General features: G+C 38.5%; 1 protein-coding gene across 1 annotated transcript in view; it reads right to left on the bottom strand.

Moving 5' to 3' along the window:
- ST6GALNAC3 (ST6 N-acetylgalactosaminide alpha-2,6-sialyltransferase 3) overlaps positions 1 to 20,051 on the bottom strand; it is a 628,280-nt gene that overhangs the window by 244,548 nt on the left and 363,681 nt on the right. Inside the window, 1 exon segment of the mRNA XM_003585887.6 lies at positions 9,984 to 10,393. Within this exon segment, the coding sequence (XP_003585935.3) occupies positions 9,984 to 10,393 (410 nt within the window).

Consider the following 20,051-nt stretch of genomic DNA (forward strand, 5'->3'; position numbering starts at 1 on the left):
TAGTAAAGTTGCAGGATATAAAATCAACACACAGAAATCCTTTGCATTCCTATACATTAATAATGAGAAAACAGAAAGAGAAATTAAGGAAACAATTCCATTCACCATTGCAACGGAAAGAATAAAATACTTAGGAATATATCTACCTAGAGAAACTAAAGACCTATACATAGAAAACTATAAAACACTGGTGAAAGAAATCAAAGAGGACACTAATAGATGGAGAAATATACCACGTTCATGGATTGGAAGAATCAATATAGTGAAAATGAGTATACTACCCAAAGCAATTTATAGATTCAATGCAATCCCTATCAAGCTACCAACGGTATTCTTCACAGAGCTAGAACAAATAATTTCACAATTTGTATGGAAATACAAAAAACCTCGAATAGCCAAAGCTATCTTGAGAAAGAAGAATGGAACTGGAGGAATCAACCTACCTGACTTCAGGCTCTACTACAAAGCCACAGTCATCAAGACAGTATGGTACTGGCACATAGACAGAAATATAGATCAATGGAACAAAATAGAAAGCTCAGAGATAAATCCACGCACATATGGACACCTTATCTTTGACAAAGGAGGCAAGAATATACAATGGATTAAAGACAATCTCTTAACAAGTGGTGCTGGGAAATCTGGTCAACCACTTGTAAAAGAATGAAACTAGAACACTTTCTAACACCATACACAAAAATAAACTCAAAATGGATTAAAGATCTAAACGTAAGACCAGAAACTATAAAACTCCTAGAGGAGAACATAGGCAAAACACTCTCTGACATACATCACAGCAGGATGCTCTATGACCCACCTCCCAGAATATTGGAAATAAAAGCAAAAATAAACAAATTGGACCTAATTAAACTTAAAAGCTTCTTCACATCAAAGGAAACTATTAGCAAGGTGAAAAGACAGCCTTCAGAATGGGAGAAAATAATAGCAAATGAAGCAACTGACAAACAACTAATCTCAAAAATATACAAGCAACTCCTACAGCTCAACTCCAGAAAAATAAATGACCCAATCAAAAAATGGGCCAAAGAACTAAATAGACATTTCTCCAAAGAAGACATACAGATGGCTAACAAACACATGAAAAGATGCTCAACATCATTCATTATCAGAGAAATGCAAATCAAAACCACTATGCGGTACCATCTCACGCCAGTCAGAATGGCTGTGATCCAAAAGTCTACAAGCAATAAATGCTGGAGAGGGTGTGGAGAAAAGGGAACCCTCTTACACTGTTGGTGGGAATGCAAACTAGTACAGCCACTATGGAGAACAGTGTGGAGATTCCTTAAAAAACTGGAACTAGAACTACCTTATGATCCAGCAATCCCACTGCTGGGCATACACACTGAGGAAACCAGAAGGGAAAGAGACACTTGTACCCCAATGTTCATCGCAGCACTGTTTATAATAGCCTGGCCATGGAAGCAACCTAGGTGTCCATCAGCAGATGAATGGATAAGAAAGCTGTGGTACATATACACAATGGAGTATTACTCAGCCATTAAAAAGAATACATTTGAATCAGTTCTAATGAGGTGGATGAAACTGGAGCCTATTATACAGAGTGAAGTAAGCCAGAAAGAAAAACACCAGTATAGCATACTAACACATATATATGGAATTTAGAAAGATGGTAACAATAACCCTGTGTACGAGACAGCAAGAGAGATACTGATGTATAGATCAGTCTTATGGACTCTGTGGGAAAGGGAGAGGGTGGGAAGATTTGGGAGAATGGCATTGAAACATGTATAATATCATGTATGAAACGAGTCGCCAGTCCAGGTTCAATGCACATTACTGGATGCTTGGGGCTGGTGCACTGGGATGACCCAGAGGGATGGTATGGGGAGGGAGGAGGGAGGAGGGTTCAGGATGGGGAACACATGTATACCTGTGGTGGATTCATTTTAATATTTGGCAAAACTAATACAATATTGTAAAGTTTAAAAATAAAATAAAATTGAAAACTGAAAAAAAAATTTTTTTAAATAATAAAAATATGGTCACTGAAGTTTCTCTTGTTTTAATCCTAAACTAAGCTGTCATGTCAAATATAGTTTTACCTAGTATGTACCTGTGTGCACACTTGCCCAGATGTGTGTATTTTTAAATATGCAACAGTTCAGTACTGATATCTTGATAAATGACAAACATCCCTTCCATCTTCCCATTAATACAATAGATTCTTCCCTCTTTTTATTGAAATTTTAATTTCCAGTCCATGTGTATTATAGAGGAGGCTTAATGTAGGTCACTAGATGCCATCATGAATAATAGGAAAAAGGAAGTCTCTTGTTTCCTAATGCCTGTTAGCATGAAAACACAGCTCTGGATGCCTTATTATGCTTTTTGACTCAGGAGTCCTATGGGTCTGCCATAACTGCTGTGTGAACTCATTGTTTCTGCCAAATACATCAGCTGGGGTGAGAACATTAATTCATGTTAACAGAGATGTGTCAATGTTGCTCCTGAAAAAAGTGCTGAGATGTTATATTTGCAAAGATCGTCTTTAAAGGAAAAATACTGTTTTTAATATTATGTTCTGTCTCTCAATCGAAGAATTTTTCTACTTTGCCTATTTTCTTTTGGGCCAGGTTTTCCTGAGGTTAGTACCCATTTATCCTGAGTTAGAAATGATTAGGCATCTTTGTTTTTGGAGTCCAGGTAGGGTAACAGTACCTTTTTGGGCAACGAGGCATGGGTCTGTGCCTTGTGGCTGGCTCTCTGGCCAACACAGCTTCTGAGTTTTGTTTCTGCCACCACTCCCACCTTGCTGTACTGCATTTGTTGAGCAGTTTGCCTGTTTTGTGTCCCAACAAAGGGGGACATTCAGGGAGTTCCCAAATTCTCAAAGGAGAGGCTTGAAACCTCTTTCCACTCTAGGAACTACTAAGGGTTGCAAACCTAAGGGATGTGAGCCAATTTAATCCCTAAAATCGATCACACAGTAGCACAAAAAACTTTCAAAATGGTCAAAGCTATGTTAACTGTAAATTGGCTCTTGACAAGAGCATTTGCCAGTGAGTGAACAACCGCAACAAGGGCATTTGCCACCTGCCTCTGTGGAGGTCGAACCCTGTGCTGCTACAGCTGCTCACCTTCAACACCCCCTTAGGGAATTTAGAGTGAAGTGAAGCACTCTGCTCCAGGGATTCTGTTGGAACAGGTCTTTAGGTAGTTAAATATTTTCAGAAAGTGATTTCATGATCCCAATCCTTGCATCTCTTCATATCTAGAAAAGCACTAAATCACTTCTTACTGACATTAGCTTCTCGTGGCTAGCAGAAAACCTTTTGTAAGTAAGGACTTGACTGCACTGAACTCCTCCTTCACCAAAACCTTATATATTGACCTTCCCCAACTGCCTCTTTGGAGCAGTCTCTCAGAGCTATCTGAGGTGCTGTCTCCCTGGCTGCAGTCCTCATTTTGCCCCAAATAAAACTTAACTCACAACTTTCAAGTTGTACATCTTATTAGTCGACAGCTAAAACAGCGAAGCTGCACTTAAAACCCACTGGGCTGCACTTAAAACCCACACCGGATGACAACTCCATCTCCAACATCAGACAGTGAGGAATAACACATTGCTGATTTCTTTTTCTCTCTGCAAGATTGAATGGGAATGGATGGAGCACACAAACAAAGACTCGCCATGCATGGCTGGTACTTACCAATCCGTTTCTCACTTTGACAGTGTCTTCTGAAAGTGACTTTTGTATCTCCTGTTTTCTAAATGCTTTAGAAGTAACTCCTTCCCTTTACATCCTTTGAACCTAAAGCAGTAACATCTTGAAACATTGATCTATTTGCTGCTAGCTTTCATTAATTTCATCCATTCCTGAAGGCAGAGCCACATTGGTGTCCACTTAGTGAAGACCTACTTAGGGCAGCTCAGGTCCCTTTATCAGGCCCGAATTAGCTTTGCAGTTTTAATAAGAACTATAGCTTTCTCAATTATTATTTAATTCAATAATGTGCCCACATTTGCTAATGTATTTCTAAAGTGGGAGGCAAGCTGCAACTGCCTATCTGTCCATAGGTAAGCAGAATGTGTCACACAGGCTGTGCCACCTCTCCGGGAGAGTTAACATTCATTTTGCATCTGTACATGGCCAGGCACATAATCCCATTCTTCAAATGTTGAACGTAGCACCATTTGCCAGTGTTAGCCCCGCAGCACCTCTAGGGTATTTCAGTCTCAAGATGTATTAATGCAAATGTGTAAATGTCAGCAAGCTAGTATTATGTATGCACACCCATCATTCAAAGGGGGAAAAGAGATCCATTTTGGCTTAGATTATTTTCACTACAAGGCCTTTAATTCCAAAGTTTCCTGGTTTGTTGAACGTGGCTGTTTCCCAGAAAAAAAAAAATACTTGGTAAGTGAAGATATAACGGTGACCACTACCCAAAGGGCCTAGAATTCCAAAGAAAACTGAGCCCCAGAAGATGAACAGAGAAAGAGCAAGCAGCCTCTCTTTTTGTTCTCTCAATTCTTCCCACAAGGTCATCCTTTCTAATTGACAAGCCAAATAATTTTATTCAGTAACTGATAAGAAAGCAAATTAAATTTCATTCGATTTGAAAAAGTATTCCAACATGTGTATGAGTTGGTCTAAATTCATTCTAAGAAATTTAATAGGGTAAAATTTTTCTTTTATTACTTCATGTTTTCTCAATAACGAATTCCTTGAGATAAAAATTAAAACTGCTAGAAAAATGAAAAGATGCCCACTGTAAACGGAGGAGGGGGCCTATATTTTTTAAAAGGATTTTGATAATTTGAAGAAACAAGTTGAGAGGCAAATAGTTCTTTGAAGAACTCCATTTAATCATTTTCCTATCATGAATCACTTTAATGACTAGGGACACATTTTTTTTTAAATTCTATGAATTATACACCATAACGGTGACATAATGTCACCACTAAAAACCTGATGATGAAAATTAGCACTTACCTCCAGAAAGTGCAGGCAAATCAACCAAATAGTTTACACAAAAGTCAAATTATATGGATATTCCTTTTTCCTCACCCCTTCATACCTGCAATAATGTATTCACTTAATTCTGTTTACTTAGGAGAAAAAATTTTAAACTTTTGTTAGGATATAACCAATACACACTTTGTGAGCATGGACTCACACAAATGCTTGCATTAAAACATCTTCTTTGATGCAGAATAATCTTAAAATGTTTACAGTAATCATATTTCTGGTTGCAGTGTTACTCTTAATTCTAAGAGTGTTGTGTGTATACTGTGGGATAAAGCAGATGAGTATTTACATTGGTGCTTCTAGAACCTGTGATTGCCAGCAAGGCAGAAAGAAGACAAATGTAAGATAGATGAGATAAAATAAAAACCTGATAGTCCTGAATTTGAATTGGAAGTTTCAGTTTGAACTCATAATCATTTTGTCTTTAAACAGTATATATAGCATATGTTGTTTATATACTAGTTCAGTGTAATGAAAAGACCAAGAAACAAAGACCAATCCAGTAGTTATGAGTACCTGTAGAGCCAAGATTATGTTCTCTTCAACACTATCAATAAAAGGACCCAAGTTATTTGGGGAAAATGTTTGGATATGGCATGCATCAGGATATGTACAAGAAAAGCCTTAAACATCATATAATATTAGGAAACAAAAAAGAACTTACAAGACTTTGTTTTACAAGATTACTAAAGACATGTCAAAAGTATGCAAAAACCAATTTAAAGAGGTTCGCATAGCTCAAAATAGGACGATTTGAGCATAAGAACATAATTTTAATGAATTAAAGTATTTCAAATAGGTTTAAGTACCTAAGTGGATATGTAAATACTGAAAACAATAAATTTACTGGTGCTTTTTTGGAGGATGATGGTGTCAATGCCTTAAAACTAATAAATGAAGAGAAAGAACTTGTACTATCTTCTATCTCACAGTAACCAAATGGTTGATGACAGCAAGTTTATAATGCATATCAGCTAATAACAGAAAAAGAAATGATGAAATATCACCATTTTGCACCATAATTCTAATGAATTATTGGATCTGGACAATGATCATTAATGACTGCTAACATAAAAAGAGAGAAAACTGTCTTCATTCTGACAGAAGTATCACCTAGTAATCTTGATTAAAAAAAAAACAAACAATTTTAAAAATTAGACCCAAATCCAATAAACCCTCAATATCTAAGTCCCCTACATAGAAACCTTCAAGTTGCAAACTTTCAAAGATGTGAACATGTGTTTGAATGTCCAGTTAAGTAAGTTATTCGCAGGTCTGGCATACACGGTCATGTGTGTGTATCCTCTATATGTGGTTGGACAGTAGTGTGCACTGTAGTACAGTATCTTTATTTCAAGCCCAGCATGTCCAGCAGCAAGGGTGAAAGCAACGGTGATGTGGCTGGCACTGCTAAGAAGTGCCAACTGTTGTACTGCACGACTGTACTTTTCTAAGATTAAAACCATTTTCTTTACTTCTTGTGTTTGTTTTTTATGTATTATTTCTGTGAAAAGTATTATAAACCTATTACAGTACAGTACTATATAACCAATGGTGTAAGTTGGCTACCTAGGTTAACTTTGTTGGACTTAAACGAACAAAAGTTAGACTTACAAATTCACTCTTGGAATGGAACTCATTCATATGTAGGGGACTCACTGTACCAAGGTATCAGAGCAGAAGTACTGGGGGGCAGTCAGCAAAATATAGATTGTGGACGAATGACTAGATCTTTTTCAATAATAAAGGGAGAGAGGGAGAGAAAAGAAGCTATAGATTAAGAGAAATATAGGAGACATATCAATTATTTATAATGTATAAACTAATGCTAATCCTTATTTGAACATGTATGGACCTTAATACTAATCCTGAAACAATTAACTGTTAAAAATATTAATGAGATCATTGGAGAAATTTGAAAGCAGACTAAATATATATTGTTATTAAGAGACTGTACTGATTTTTATATGGGGCAATGGCATAGTGTTTATTTTTAAGAGTCTATCTTTTAGAGATAAATGCTGAAATATTTATAAATGAAAATAATATGATGCCTGGCATTTGCTTCAAAACAAACCTTGGGAAAGGAGAAAGCAAATAGAGGTATAGACGGAAGAAGACTGGCTATGAGTTAATAATATTCAATCTGAACTGTGGGTACACAGGAGTTCATTACAGGATTAGTCTCTCTATAAGTGTGTGACATTTCTCTTCATAAAAATTTTAAAAATGTCTCTTTGAAAAGTGGCAATGAACATCAGGTCACTATGGGAAATCTTTAACAATCAAATCAACACAGCTGTATTTAGGACACAGATTAAAACCACAGTGGAGATAGCAGCCCTTGAGATCATTTTGGTCAGCCTTTTGTCATTCAAATAGATTTTACCAAAACTATCCATTCTGCTCATTTCTATTACTTGGTTGTCTTCTTTGGTCTGGTTGCAGTATTCAGTGAAACACAGGATTAGATTTGGGGGAGAAAACAGCTACAAAGCATCATAAAATCATTTTGGCTTGATTTCTATACTTCTATTTTGGTAACTCTATGAAATGAATGATACCTGCAAAATTAATTTTAACAACTGAGTTTTTTCCTACTATATAAACAGCTTTCCTCCTTAGAGACAGTAGGAAAATGAACCTCCCAAAGCTATTCTTTCCCAGCACTTGTCGCCCAGTCCATAGAGCTGCGACAGTGCTGTCTCTGAAAGCTCACAGCAAAACCAACATGATACAAGCAAAACGCATGGGAACAGACAGCATGCTGAGTTCTTCTCTGATACCCCTAAATTATTCAAGGGCCTATAGTTATGACTAGGTGATACCCCAAGGGCAAACTGTTATTAATGAAAAACCAACTATACCTAATTAACTGCATTGCTCTGGGCTAGTGAAAAATCAGAAATTTCCAAAGCCACTTGAGAATGATCATATTTATACAGAATGATGATACAGGTGACCATATTTCTTTGAAGCACATACCTACTCCTTTTATCCCTACTGCCTGTCTCTTTGCACCACTTATACTACACTGATTCAAATCTAAACACTGGGAATCTTCTCACTAACTCTAAAGTAGATCAGATCAGATCAGATCAGATCAGTCACTCAGTCGTGTCCGAGTCTTTGCGACCCCATGAATCGCAGCACGCCAGGCCTCCCTGTCTATCACCAATTCCTAGAGTTCACTCAGACTCACGTCCATTGACTCAGTGATGCCATCCAGCCATCTCATCCTGTGTCGTCCCCTTCTCCTCCTGCCCCCAATCCCTCCCAGCATCAGGGTCTTTTCCAATGAGTCAACTCTTCGCATGAGGTGGCCAAAGTATTGGAGTTTCAGCTTTAGCATCATTCCTTCCAAAGAAATCTCAGGGCTGATCTCCTTCAGAAAGGGGCCACTATCAACGGCTATTTATCTTGCGTTTCATTAGGAGCTATGTATTTTTGGTGCTCAGAAGTAGAAAACACTAAATTTGACCTACATTATCATTAGGAGAGTTGGTCCGCATAAAATTTTTAAAATAAATACCAGCATTAAAACTCTATCCAGAGATGTTAGAAACTCCCTTTCTCAAACACATAACTCAATACAGTTAAAGGTTTAAATTTGATAATAATAAAGGATAAAAGATATACATCTTGAGGAAATCAGAATGTTAATATTGGAATTATAGTCAATGCTCAATTTATCCATGATATTGCAACCAGTCCATTCTAAAGGAGATCAGTCCTGGGGGTTTATTGGAAGGACTGATGCTAAAGCTGAAACTCCAGTACTTCGGCCACCTCATGCGAAGAGTCAACTCATTGGAAAAGACTCTGATGCTGGGAGGGATTGCGGGCAGGAGGAGAAGGAGACGACAGAGGATGAGATGGCTGGATGGCATCACTGACTCGATGGACATGAGTCTGAGTGAGCTCCGGGAGTTGGTGATGGGCAGGGAGGCCTGGCGTGCTGTGATTCATGGGGTCACAAAACGTCGGACATGACTCAGCAACTGAACTGAACTGATTGCACAAGTAAGCAATATTCAGTGGTAATTCAACATTTTAGCAATCAGTTTCAATATTTTTCCTTCAGCAGTTCTTTATCAGTACTAGACATATGAACTAAAATAAAAGACAGACTGATTTACAACTCTGCTTCTCTGTCATATACTGGTTACCTTTCTAAAGAAGAAGAAGAAAAAAGTAAGTTATATGGGAGAAGAGGAGGAGGAAGAGGGAGCAGGGAGGAAGCAGGAAAAGTAAGGAGCAGGAGAAAAGTAAGCAAGCACACCTCAGGAAAGGTATTTTACAGAATGCTGCAGAAAACCAGATGTAATAAAAATATGCAAATTGGTTTTTAGCTAACTGAGTGAATGGTATATATATATATCTCATTTCTCATCAAGAACCCACTGTTAATGATTTTAAGTAATGCTTAATTTCAACATGATATTCTGCTTAATGTGTTAAATGCTAAGTTATGGTGATCACAAGTTTACAAGGGCATGGCCTATTTGCAGGCAAGAAGCTCTGCAACCCGATTACAGAATCAATAGCCTGTTCTGCTTTGGAGTCTCAGTAAATTTTTGCCACAACTTCCAAAGGAGTTTAGGTCCTAAAGTTCCTTAACATTTCTATTTTGAGACAAAAATATGTAGACTTCTTTCAGCTTATATCCAATTTAATCAATAGCAAATTGAACTAAATAAGAACAAACCTAAAGATATCTTGGGGAAGCAGTCAGTGTTTTTTTTTGTTGTTGTTGCTGGGGGGGGCTTCAATCCAATCAAAATGAAGAGAGAGAAGTTGGTGTAGGTGGACTAAATGGGGCCTCACTGCTGGCTCATCAAGTAATCATAATAGTCAAAAACATATAACAACCGGTTTGAAAAATAACTGTTCATTTAATAGCTGGCAAAAGAACTCTGCAAAGACAGCATGAAAGACAAAAAGGCCACTTCTCAGAGGACTCACCTGTCTTTCCCAGTTTCCTTCTTAAACACTCCATCACAGTAACTCATGCGCTTCTCTGTGGTCACATAAATTTGGGCATTGGGATAGATGTCAACAGTCTTTTTCAACATGTTGTACACAATGCCATTGCCATCTTTCCTCATATTGCGGAAAGGGCCCCAAATAACATAAATAGTAGTGTTTGCTTCCTTGAAAAAATAATCAGGGTTTTTCAGTAAAAGAGGAACGCTGGTATGGGATACGACGCGAATCATTGTCATGCGGCCAACATCCTCTTCATAGCCCTTGGTGGGTGCATTGTTCATTCTCCAAATGCAGGACGACTGATCTATCTCATTCCCCACCTTCTGGCCAACCATCTGACCCGAGTTTGACACAATGGCACAAAGATTACAGTCCAGTTGCAAAGGCTGAAAAACAGAAAGAGAAACAGGGCAGGTAGGGGAGAAATGTGTAAATTAGAAAGTTCCTCATATTCCAACAAGTTTTTCTGGGAAAACAAATTCCAGATATTGTGCATAATTGCTAAGTGTGGGAATATCGCTGAAATATATTTATACTAATCCAAAACTAGCTCCATAGGATATCAAGCTTGGGGCATGCCTCCATTTAAAAAGTGAATGTGGATTGCTAAGAAATAACTTTCATTTCTCTTTCTTGTGTTGCTTTGAAATTCAATGAAAAAGCAGTCATTTGTTTCCCACCTTTTATGATGTCTTTTCATTCAAAACTGTTATTTCAAATGAAATAAGGAAATACAGAAAGATTTGCTCTCTTTAATAAGGGTGATGGCTAAAAAAAAAGAAATGCAAAAGGAGTATATATAGGCATCAATTTGAAGTTTACTTATATGTATGAATGATTATGTAGCAGTTGACAAAAATATAAAAAATTCAGCAAATGATGAGATTCTGAATTTTCAAAACCCAGAACTACTGAAGATAAATTTCAGGGTAGCAAAAATATTATAGAGAATCTTAAAAAATTCCCTTGCATCACCATGGTTAAACAACCGTTGTGCTCTTGTTTATTCTAGTTGGATAGGAAAGGCTTCTTTTTAAGAACTCAAGGAAGGCATATACAAAGACAGTCTCCACCATCCTTTTCTTTTTTTATTGGAGTTTAATTGCTTTACAATGCTGTGCTAATTTCTGCTGTACAATGAAGTGAATCAGCTATACCTATACATATATCCCCTTCCTACTGGACTTCCCTCCTGCTATTCTCCCCACCGTCCCACCCACCTAGGCCATCACAGAACACTGAGCTGGGTTTCCTGAGCTATACCGGAGGTTCTCACTAGCTAGCTATTTTACAGATGGTAGCGTATATACATCGATGCTAATGTCCCAATTTGTCTCACTCTCCCCTCCCCCTGACTCCATCCAGTGTCCACACGTCCATTCTCTGCATCTGCATCTCTATTTCTGCCCTGCAAATAGGTTCATTTATATCATTTTTCTAGATTCCACATACTTTAACCAATGAGGTAACAGAGACTCATAGAGACTAAGCATCAACTTTCAGGGCTGGCAGGTGATACAGTTGCATTGGTGGATTCAACTCTAGATCCAACTCTAAACCCACCGCTCTCTCCCTTAGTCTCTGCTTGTTTTTTTTTTTTCCCTTCCCAGGTGGCTCTAGTGGTGAAGAACCACCCTGCCAATGCAGGAGACAGAAGAGACATGGTTTTGATCCCTGGGTCGGGAAAATCCCCTGGAGGAGGGGACGGCAACCCACTCCATTCTTGCCTGGAGAATCCCATGGATTCTCAGAGGAGCCTGGCTGGCTATACACTCCATGGGGTTGCCAAGAGTTGGACACGACTGAAGCAACTTGGCATACTCGCAAGCAAACCAAATACAGTCGACACTCTGGGGATAGAAAATACCACACCATCCGGGTTGCTTGGATCTGTGGATGCAGAATTGGAGCATATGGAAAGCCCATGGCATGGGAATTGAGCATCTGCAGGTTCTGGCATCCACTGGGGTCCTGGAATCAACCCCCCTCGGGTATGGAGGAATGACTGTATATTCCTTTTATGATTTCCCCACACATAAAGAAAAGTGAACTTTTAAACAGTGAGTGATAAGGGGACAAGGCACTTTGCTGATACATGCCTTTCTTCTTTTCTTTCTGTAAGATTCTACATTTATATCTGATATGTGACCCCAGATTTCTTGATGCCTATTGGTCAGTGGCCTCTTCCATACTGTGTATTAGTTGTGTTACAATTTATTATTTAATTATGTCTGTCCACTAGAAAGTAAACTCCATAAGAGTAGGCTCAATGTCTGTCTTCATTTAACCCCACTCCTCAGAAATCCCTGAAATATTATAGTATTTCAAATATACAGAGGTCAAGTTAGGAAATGAAAGCAATTTAATGAAAAGTATTTATTAGGACCCTAAACATAGTATTAGGGAAGAAGTGGACTTTTTCAATTCATCTAGAATTGCTGATTTAGTTAAAAAGAGAAAAGCAATCCAAAAGAAATACATCAACATACCCACAGGTTCAATCTAGGTGAGTGAATCTATTTATCTGAGATGTCAAAATTAAGAATTTTAAAAAAACCTTACTTATACAGCCCACAAAGGTCCATTTTGAAGTGCCTTAATAGTCTGCTATGAAATGGAGTGACTGTCCATCGCTCCTGCCCCAGTAAGATTTCTAAACTAAGGTGGGCAGCAGGTGGTCCAGGCACCAGGTCAGAATATCTCCACTCAAGGTGGGTGACTGTATTAGGGCACTTGGCAATGGGATTTTCTAGGTTGGTGCCACAGTGAAGACTTCACCAAAGGGCAAATGAAGGCACAAGAGGATGCCTCGTAGATTCAGGCATTGATTTAAGCCCCTTCCTCTGCATTTAAGCCCCTTTCCTACAATCCTTGGGAAGATTGTAAGGAAGAATACAATGTTCTTCCTGACATCCATTAGACTTAGCTGAGTCCTCCAAAATCAGTCACATAAATCAATGCCTTATTTAATTTGTGTATCACATGACACATTCCAATTTATCACCAAAATGCATATGGTGCAGGAGGTTAGGTTCCATTTAGTGTTCCAAGAAGTTGCTTCCCTATATACTAAAAACATTTTAGGGTGCCACCCCCACACATTAAAAAAAAAATCAAAAAGAAAGATATAAAGAAAAAGCCTTGGAGGTGTTCTAATACCCAAAATGCAGCAATTTGCATTGGATTTCCAAGTCATTAAAGTGAATTAGCTGGTTCTGCTACAATAACGGAGAAGGCAATGGCACCCCACTCCAGTACTCTTGCCTGGAAAACCCCATGGGTGGAGGACCCTGCTGGGCTGCCGGCTATGGGGTCGCACAGAGTCGGACACGACTGAAGTGACTTGGCATCAGCAGCAGCTACAACAAGGCTTCATTTAACTAATAAGAATCAGCGTACTGGTTTCCTTGACAATTGTAACCTCTGAGAGTGATCAATTAAGACATCACAGTCTGTTTCATGACAACATATCAGCTGTGCAGCTATGAGGTCAGCAGCTGACTAATAACTTGAGGGCAAATATTGGGAACAATGGCCTCTTGTTTATATGACAAATACGTAATTGGACAGGGTGCTATGAATATAATACCTTTGGGAGTAGGTGGTGATCTTTAAATTGCCCCTGTCTTTTATACTATTCACTTGGCCATATTGTCACCAAGGCCAGAGTTGTACGAGACTTGCTCATGTCATACTGCTTGGTCTCAGAACTACCTAGCTGTCTGGTTTCCTGAATGAGGTACCAGGAGTCATGGCTGCAGGTGTGACTGTTCTATTTACCACATGGTTGCAGGAACCATCTTTACAGTATGATAGGAGTGCAGGGCTAGATGAATGAAACATTCCTAATCATAATCAGAAGCTTCAGGTAACACGAAGAGCTTGTTAAAGCACAAGGGACTCATCCAAATGTTTGAAAGCACTTTCAAACTACAGTAAGCCATGATAAAAAGAAAGACACACCTGGGCACGAATGGATGGTTTGACCCAGGGGCTGCTCTTATCTGGTTATCTCAGTTCCTTTTATTAGCTTTATCACTGCATCTTGTGATCTCAACTTTCTTTGTTAAAATGTCCTGCTGTTTCTTGAGCTCATTTATGTTATTTGATTTGGGGCTTTTGCTTGAAAATTTATTCCATGTGTGTCCACTCGCTCAGTTCTGCCTCAGTAAGCAGTTTCTTTCTAGATACAGGCCCTGGATTTTCCGAGACCTTTGGAAAGATTTATCTGACTCCACTTTATCAAGCCCTATCATAATTTTGAACTTTCCTTTTCAGTTGACTTCTCCCTATTTTTTGTTTCTTTCCATTAAAAACAAATTTGACCTCTTTGTCTTTCCCTCTCATACACTCAAAACATCATCAAGCCAAATGCTTTGCTTGAGCTTTGGCTGTCTATAAACTGAGATTACCACAAATATTCAGCCAACCATCTAGGCAGCTGTGTTCCTAAGAGAAATCTCACAAATGTAAAATGCTTCCTTTCATCTGAAGTCTAAGATACTGATTTTTTTTTGGGGGGGTGGGTAACATCATTATACAGGCATATCTTACTTTACTGCATTTCATTTTATTGAACTTCATAGATACTGTGTTTTCTTTTTTCTTTTAAACAAATTGAAGATTTGTTCAGTTCAGTTCAGTCACTCAGTTGTGTCCAACTGTGACCCCATGAACCGCAGCTCGCCAGGCCTCCCTGTCCATCACCAACTCCGGAAGTTCACTCAAACTCATGTCCATTGAGTCGGTGATGCCATCCAGCCATCTTATCCTCTGTTGTCCCCTTCTCCTCCTGCCCCCAATCCCTCCCAGCATCAGGGTCTTTTCCAATGAGTCAACACTTCGCATGAGGTGGCCAAAGTATTGGAGTTTCAGCTTTAGCATCAGTCCTTCCAATGAACACCCAGAACTGATCGCCTTTAGGATGGACTGGTTGGATCTCCTTGCCATCCAAGGGACTCTCAAGAGTCTTCTCCAACACCACAGTTCAAAAGCATCAATTCTTGGGTGCTCAGCTTTCTTTATAGTCTAACTCTCACATCTATACATGACTACTGGAAAAACCATAGCCTTGACTAGACAGACCTTTGTTGACAAAGTAATGTCTCTGCTTTTGAATATGCTATCTATGTTGGTCATAACTTTCCTTCCAAGGAGTAAGCAAGTGTCTTTTAATTTCATGGCTGCAATCACCATCTGCAGTGATTTTGGAGCCCAAAACAATAAAGTCAGCCACTGTTTCCCCATCTATTTCCCATGAAGTGATGGGACCAGATGTCATGATCTTAGTTTTCTGAATGTTGAGCTTTAAGCCAACTTTTTCACTCTCCTCTTTTACTTTCATCAACAGGCTCTTTAGGTCTTCTTCACTTTCTGCCATAAAGGTGGTGTCATCTGCATATGGCTGCACCATGGCTCAGAAGCACCCAAGAGGAGCTACCCCATGTCCAAGGTCAGGGGCAGCGGCCAAGAGGAGTTACCCTACATCCAAGGTAAGAAACAGCTGCTGCGCTTTGCTGGAGCAGCCGTGAAGAGATACCCATGTCCAAGGTAAGAGAAACCCAAGTAAGACAGTAGATGCTGAGAGAGGGCCTCAGAGGGCAGACAGACTGAAACCACAATGACAGACAACTAGCCAATCAGATCACACAGACCACAGCTTGTCTGACTCAATGAAGGTTTGCAGCAACCCTGTTTTGTCAAATAATGGTTAAGTATATTTTAGCCATAGAGTACTTTTTAAGTTAACGTATGTACTTTTTTAAGACATAGGCTATTGCATGCCTAACGGGCTACAGTACAGTATAAGCATAACTTTTATATACCCTGGGAAACCAGAAAATTCATGTGATTTTATTGTAATATTCACTTTATTGTAGCGGTCTGGAACTGAATGTGCAATATTTCCAAGGGTTGCCTTATTTGATTTGGATATTTTCTCCCTTTACAAGATATACTACCTCTATACTGTATATCTGGTAATAAATACTCAACTTGGGGAAAGTTAATTCAATGATATCTAGTAAACAACTGTCAACTACAAATTGGCACTTACCAAGAGCTTTGCCAACGACTGAACAGCAAAGGCGTTTGCCCTGCCTCTACAGAGATTGAATCCCATGCTGCTATAGCTGTTGACCTTCAACAAACCCTGAGGGAGTTCAGGGTCCAGTGAGGCACTCTTTACTCCAGGGAATCTGGAGGGACAGTCCTTTAGATAGTTGGATGTTTTTAGGAAAAGATTTTATGATCTCAATCCTTGCATCTCCTCATATCTAGAGAAGCACTAAATCCCTTCACAGTGACATCAGATCCTCATGACTAACAAAACCTTTTTATAAAATGAGTGCTCCCTTCACCAAAACCTTATACATTGACTTTCCCCCACTGCCGCTTTGGAGCAGTCTCTCAGAGTATCTGAGGTGCTGCCTCCCAGGCTGCAGTCCTCATTTTGCCCCAAATAAAACTTAATTCACAACTCTCAAGCTGTACATTTTTTTTTTTTAAGTCGACACAACCAAGTAATTTTTACCATGCACTTAACAAGGCTATGTTAAGGGTAAAATAATTTTAGGATTTTAATTACTGTGAATTTTAACCTCAGCATACAGCTCTGAGGTAGGTGGGGATGTTTTATGATCAACTACAGAGTCGGATACGACTGAAGTGACTTAGCAGCAGCAACAGCAGGGTCAATTCATATACTATTGGTTGGCTGAAAAGTTCACTTGGTTTTTTCCATAACATCTTATGAAAACCTGAATGAACCTTTTAGCCAACCCAATGTTTTAAAGGTCTAATGTACTGCCTTGAAAAACAAGTCCTTTCTCTGCTAAAACAAATCTTGACATTTGCCTCCTTTTTGAAAAAGAATTGATTCCTATCTAACATGCAGGCAGAGGTTGAGAGAAGTAAAAAACAGTGTGATGGAGACATATAAATACAGAGTATTATTAACATGATTAAATACCTATTATGGGCCAGTCATCCTGCCCAGCACTTCATTACATTATTCCATTCAGTTCTCATAGTAAATTCTTCAAAAGTTAGTTTTTACTTCATATTATTGAACTGAAATTGAAATGAACATGATGTCCAGTGAGTACTAGATATCTTTCAGGTTAAGAAGACAGCACATATTATCTTTTGTGAAATGCACTCATAGCCCTAATAAGAAATGGGAGGTATTAAAGAAATATTTATTATGAATTTGCACTATCCCTAATAAACATGTAGGCAAACACCTTAACTCTCACCCAGTATTATATTAAAACTATCTACATTAAATTATAAATCAATGCTTTTAAATATGCTGGTGGCCAAAAATTTCACCAAAAGAGGACAAAGTTTCCTAACTGATGAAATTCTCTTCAGGAATGTTAGATAGAATGTATGGGGATAGAAATAATCTCTCCTTTCTGGCAATGACATTATGATGGCATAAGAAACTATGTTGATATTTTTTCTTAATCTTCTTTGGAAGGAATGATGCTAAAGCGGAAACTCTAGTACTTTAGCCACCTCATGCAAAGAAAAGACTCTGATGCTGGGAGGGATTGGGGGCAGAAGGAAAAGGGGATGACAGAGGATGAGATGGCTGGATGGCATCACTGACTCGATGGACATGAGTCTGAGTGAACTCCGGGAGTTGGTGATGGACAGGGAGGCCTGGCATGCTGCGATTCATGAGGTCGCAAAGAGTCGGACATGACTGAACGACTGAACTGAACTGAAGTTTAAAATATGGCTGAAATTTCAGTCTAAGATAAACTAATCATGACTGATTTTATTAGCTTTAACATTGTCCTCCACATTTTTTCACTCAATTTGCTTTTCAAACTTTTTTTGTAACAGGAGTGAGTTGTGTTTCTTTCTGAAGCATTAAATTATTACAGTCCACATCTGAGAAAACACAAAGCCATGGCAGATGCTTTTATAAACTGGTCTCCATGGCTAAGGGAATACCTCTCCCCAGTGCAAAGTCTCCTGGAGGTAAATTCACTTTAGAAGCTCACAGTGGCTGCTGTCAACTCCTTGGGTAGCAAAGATAGCTGAGATGCCAAGCCCTCCTCTAACTCTTTGAATCGCTCCCCTCTCCATACATATGAAGATTCTAGAACACTAACTGCCTAGGTAGTATGTTCATCCTTAGGTCATTTTACAGTCATGTGGATTTTTAGTTTTAACTTACCATAAGCATGGGCATTCAGCACAGAAATGAATTCTTGTTTGCACAAATGTGAAGAATATAAGTGCAAGAGAATCCTTGATACTATGGAGGTAAGAGAGGAAAATGAGGCTATTCTAATCTCTTTTGAAGAGTCTGTGGTATTTTAATAATTAGCTTTATTTTCCTGTGACTAAATATTATTTAGGCAGACTCTAGAAACCAATTAACCATGACATGTCCAATTGATTCTTGTCTGGTTTAAAAAAAAAAAAATGACTGAAACTAATATGTCATTCACTCTGATCAGGAAGTCTCACCTTTTATTGAGTCAGTCACTTTCTCTTCAAATTAGGACACGTATAGTTACAAGACTTCTTTCTGTTTCTCTGCTCTATTTTTACACACACACAAACACACACACAGAGTCACCCTCATCCTGCAAATGAGACAGCTCATTCTCCTAGCCACTTTTTCCATCCTGCTCCTTACCAGCCAAACCACTCTGGAAAATTTCCCTTCTCTGTTCTTTGGGTAAGAAACTGACAAATTGCCCTATCCTTTTTGAATGATATATTGGGACAACTGCCAAGCACTTTACATTTTAATCAGTAAGAAGAATGAAATATTTAACCTTTACTTTTTTCTCCATGAATAGGCTTATAGACAATAGAATAGATAATTAAAATCTGTGAATTAAAACTTGCAAAACAGTGTGGTTTCCCCAGCAAAGAGAAATGGCCATGTACGAAAGGTCACCTGTCAACTAGTTCTAGTTATTAAATCTCTGCATTTATCACTGTGGTGGCTCCATGGAAAACGAAGGTCAAGACATTAAATTATGAAATAGTCAGGATTAGAAAAGGTCACTAAAAACTCAACTAAAATTTAACCAAACCTGCTAATTCCACATCCTTTGAAGCGAGCAGACACAGCCAGGAATGAAATACACACTGAATGGAACTAATCTATCTCCCTATTTTATCCCCATATTCAAAATGAATTTCCATTTGACGTCTTGAAGTCTAAAATGAAACTTGCTCATCTCAAATAAAAACAGGAGCTTCGATAAATATTTCAGAACAAAATCATGTTTGAATCGAACCGACTTAAATTATTAAAAACATTGTTTTACACCACTCTAAGGGTTGCTTTCACTTCAATCATGAGAATGCAATTTAAAATATTAGCAATGGGGCACTCTTGGCATCTTAAATGCTTTACGGGACAATTAGCAAATTCACCACTCACTAATTTCCTACTTTAATGTTGAAATAAATGAGATCTTTGCTTTTCATCATGCAATTTGAATGAATTTGAACAAAGCAGGTTGAACAAAGCTCCAGAGACACACTCTTCAGTTTGCTGTCATTTATTTCTCTACTCTTCCTGAATGTCTTTAGAGTTTTAGTTTTAGAGGCTTCAACATGTATAATGATGCCATTGGGGAATAGATTTTGCCTTTATTCTCCTTGATGTTCTTTTGAGGTCTTTCAAGTGAAAGGTACAAAAAAGGCATTAACAATCTGGCATTGTTTTTATTGCTTGACAAAGAAAAAAATGTATTTTAATTTTTCCCATGTTTCAGGAATGATTAAGCAAGCTGTTTTCATCCACACTGAGTCACTTTCAGCAGACCTCTAACTGTGAGCAAAGACTTGTAAAGATGGTTCTAAGGAGAATTCAACACAGTTCAACCAAGCCAGCCTGTATATGTACTTCTTTGCCCCTCCACAATCCCGCTTCTTTCAGTTAATGCAGCTTTCAAAAGCAGTGTGTATAAATCATACAGTATGAGTAACTGCACATAAAAAGACAGATTTGCTAACCCACGGTTTGGCTCTGGCTCTCTGTGGATTTGGGATATGGCATTTACC

Source organism: Bos taurus, chromosome 3, assembly GCF_002263795.3.
Source record: "Bos taurus isolate L1 Dominette 01449 registration number 42190680 breed Hereford chromosome 3, ARS-UCD2.0, whole genome shotgun sequence".
NCBI classification, from domain to species: domain Eukaryota; kingdom Metazoa; phylum Chordata; class Mammalia; order Artiodactyla; family Bovidae; genus Bos; species Bos taurus.